The sequence below is a fragment of the Leptinotarsa decemlineata genome, unplaced genomic scaffold (assembly GCF_025532065.1).
Source record: "Leptinotarsa decemlineata unplaced genomic scaffold, Ldec_3_MD MMD2_tig00000157_RagTag_RagTag, whole genome shotgun sequence".
Lineage (NCBI taxonomy): Eukaryota > Metazoa > Arthropoda > Insecta > Coleoptera > Chrysomelidae > Leptinotarsa > Leptinotarsa decemlineata.
In genome coordinates this window covers 3,129,528-3,132,509 of record NW_027412543.1, presented here as the reverse complement: position 1 = coordinate 3,132,509, position 2,982 = coordinate 3,129,528, and the positions used below count along the sequence as shown (strand labels likewise).

At 41.7% G+C, this 2,982-nt stretch overlaps 1 protein-coding gene across 1 annotated transcript; it reads right to left on the bottom strand.

The window, feature by feature from the left end:
• Positions 1 to 415: 415 nt before the first annotated feature.
• On the bottom strand, positions 416 to 1,306 carry LOC141481345 (uncharacterized). The gene is made up of 2 exons (XM_074172740.1): positions 1,185 to 1,306; positions 416 to 1,121 (listed from the first exon to the last, which is right to left on the bottom strand). Exons 1-2 carry the CDS (start codon positions 1,304 to 1,306, stop codon positions 416 to 418), a joined length of 828 nt encoding a protein of 275 aa, XP_074028841.1.
• Positions 1,307 to 2,982: the final 1,676 nt, after the last annotated feature.

Genomic DNA, 2,982 nt, shown 5'->3' with positions numbered 1-2,982 from the left:
GATTAAGTGGGAATGAATTTCGAAAATGACATGAGCTATATTCCATGAAAGAGAAAATTGAAAATACTATATGAATTATATGAAATATACTTATTGATTTCATTATGAAACATATTTTCTTCCCAAGAGATTATTTACAATAGATTAGAGAACACAAAAATTGATGTGAGGTATTTGCATAGAAGAACTTGTAATTGAAATAAAAAAAGGAAATAATAATGAGACGAAGTGAAGAAAAATGCTCCAACCATCGCATTGTTCAATGTGTACCAAACCAAAACAATGTACACCCTTAATTTCACTTCTTTTTTTTATTTTATTTTTATTTCCTAAAATTACAAACATAAACTTAAAACTATCTTAATTAAATATTCCTAACTAACCTAAAACTAATCTTACTACACTTACACTTAATCTATGGGAAAGTTTTTATAAAAGTCACTAACTTTTCATAAGTCTCTATCGAAGAGGTATCTGCTTCACACTTTTTCTCCAGAGATGCATACTTCCGATCTAGTTCGGCTATTTCTTTTTCTGCTTCCCTCCGTCGGTTAACAATTTCAGCCATTTCGCGCTTCCTTTTAACCAACGCGGCCTCACTAGCTCGAAAAGCATGTTCTGCTTCCTTACATCTCTGTAGAAAACTGTCCAACATTTCACTAACCTCTCCGATAGGCTGTCGCACTTGTGGCACTAACATTTCAGGATTCGTCACCGGTGTTGCCAGCATCGGCGAAAGCGGCACCACCGACGGAGTGAATACGATGGGAGCCTCCTCCGATGGGGACAATACAACTGGTGGCTCCTCCGGAGAAGGCGCCCTAGGTTGTTCCACTACTGCTGCGGGTGGTGTGGAGGGCCTTAAGCTGTTTGGAGCGGTCGACCAACTACCTGCATAAGGATTAGTCCTATTGCAAGTAGCTCGGTACTTAGAAATAGGACCAACCTTCGCTGCAGGTCGTTGGCAAACCTTCTTTACAGGCCTGACTTCCTCCTCCTCCTCGAATAAGTCAGGGCTGGTGGATCTGCACCTAACTCGCGAAGTGGATGCCTTCTCCTGCTCTGTCATAGGCATGATGGATGCCACAGCGTTATTTAATTCCTGAGTGTTGGATGCCATTCTGAAAATGTAAAATAATACAAAGTTAGTAGATGTAAAAAATTAAAGTACATTGTTAACTTACTCAAACTTAGCTCCTCGTCGTATAGTACACTGCTTCTGGTTGAGTATGGCTGGACTGCTCTGGATGACTGGAGTTGTCGTACTGAATGTAGAAGAACGTGCTCCTCGGGGTATCAACATCATTTACTTTACTCTCGAATTTACTTTCTAAACCGTACACATTAACTGAAATATCATTCTTGTCTTCAAATTTCACAATATCTTTCAACTTTACCGGAAAATTCATACCTGTTACATCTATGACTGTACTGAAATGTGGATACGATGAAACTTCTGATGTTCTATCGATTGCAGGATGTAGTGCTGAAGTGATAGCCCATGCAAAACAATGCTGATCTTCATTACGGACATTAACCACGGCCTTCCTACGCTCAATACATTCAGGCAGCTTCACATATGAACATCCACTGAGCGGGCTGTATTTATTAATGTTCAACTCCAGAAACATGATTTTTTCACAAGTCCAACCTTAAATACAGACTAATATTACTAATCCATCCAATTAAAACTTGGTAGAAATGTTTACCTGAATCACGTTCCTGGAATTCTGTAGTTTGAGCGATAATCCCATTTCGAAATCCATCAAATAAGGAATTCAAATCAGTAGATTGATCAACTGTTCTATTCTGTGAATTAAATGATTTCGTTTTCTTCAGGTCTTGTGTTTGTAGAATATAACTCCCAAATACTTCCATATTCACTTTGATGATTTTGTGAACCCTGATGGCCGATTCCAATAATTCTATAACTTTCTGCCTGATTTCATTAAAGAATAACATGTAATCGGTGGAAACAATGGAACTCTGCACCCTGTATGTCGCAATCCGACGTTTGAAGGCGCTCTTTATAATTTGAACACCATCACTGAATTGAACACATGTATTATTCTTATGTTGTAGAGTTCTATTGTGAGAATTCACTTGAGTCAATGGAATCATCACATTACAACAATTACATGTGTACATAGGTGCTGCAGCGTCATCTAATCTCACTCGTTTCACTGATGGCCCTCCTTGGCAACTCTGGAGCTGATGACGACGAAGGTTGTCACTACGGGTAAAAGATTTACCACATTCACAAGAATACATTTTCTATGATATGTTCTCACTAACTCACTCGATGGAAACTGACATAACCAACACTCGCCCGCTTCTTAAATACCATAATCCACGTCGCCTGCGCATCACCGTAGAGAGTGAGGGTAGGTAAGGACACATCGATGCATCCGCTAGAGATGCCTGACGTCACAGCCAAGCCCATCTCCCAATTTGATGCGATAACAGTTGCCGGCACGAGCAAGCAGTGATCGTTGCGCTCTCGGAGAGGGCAGACGTTTGCACAGTCCTCGCCCGCCTGCGTGTCACCATCAATAGCGAGGGTAGGGTGATGCGTTACGTCACATCATTCACTGCTTCGAGAGCGATAGCCGAACAAGCAATTGTCGTTGCGCTCTCGGAGAAGACAGACGTTAGCACAGTCCTCGCCCGCCTGCGTGTCACCATTGATGGCGAGTCTGGGGCGTTACGTCACATCCTTCACTACATCGAGGGAGGTGAGAGCAGACCGATGAATACGCATTACTCTGCCACACGTCGTGGAGTGAACATGTCGCTCTCTAGCCGTTGAACGGTTATTGCTGTGACGTCACTCCACTACTAACTTGGTGCCCTCACACCGATGGAGCATTCATTACTTGGAGGATCTTCGAAGTATGCAGACGTATGTTTGTACATAGACAAACAAGCACATGATGAAACCCTGTACCGTGCATTCTCTAACACACACACACACATACACAC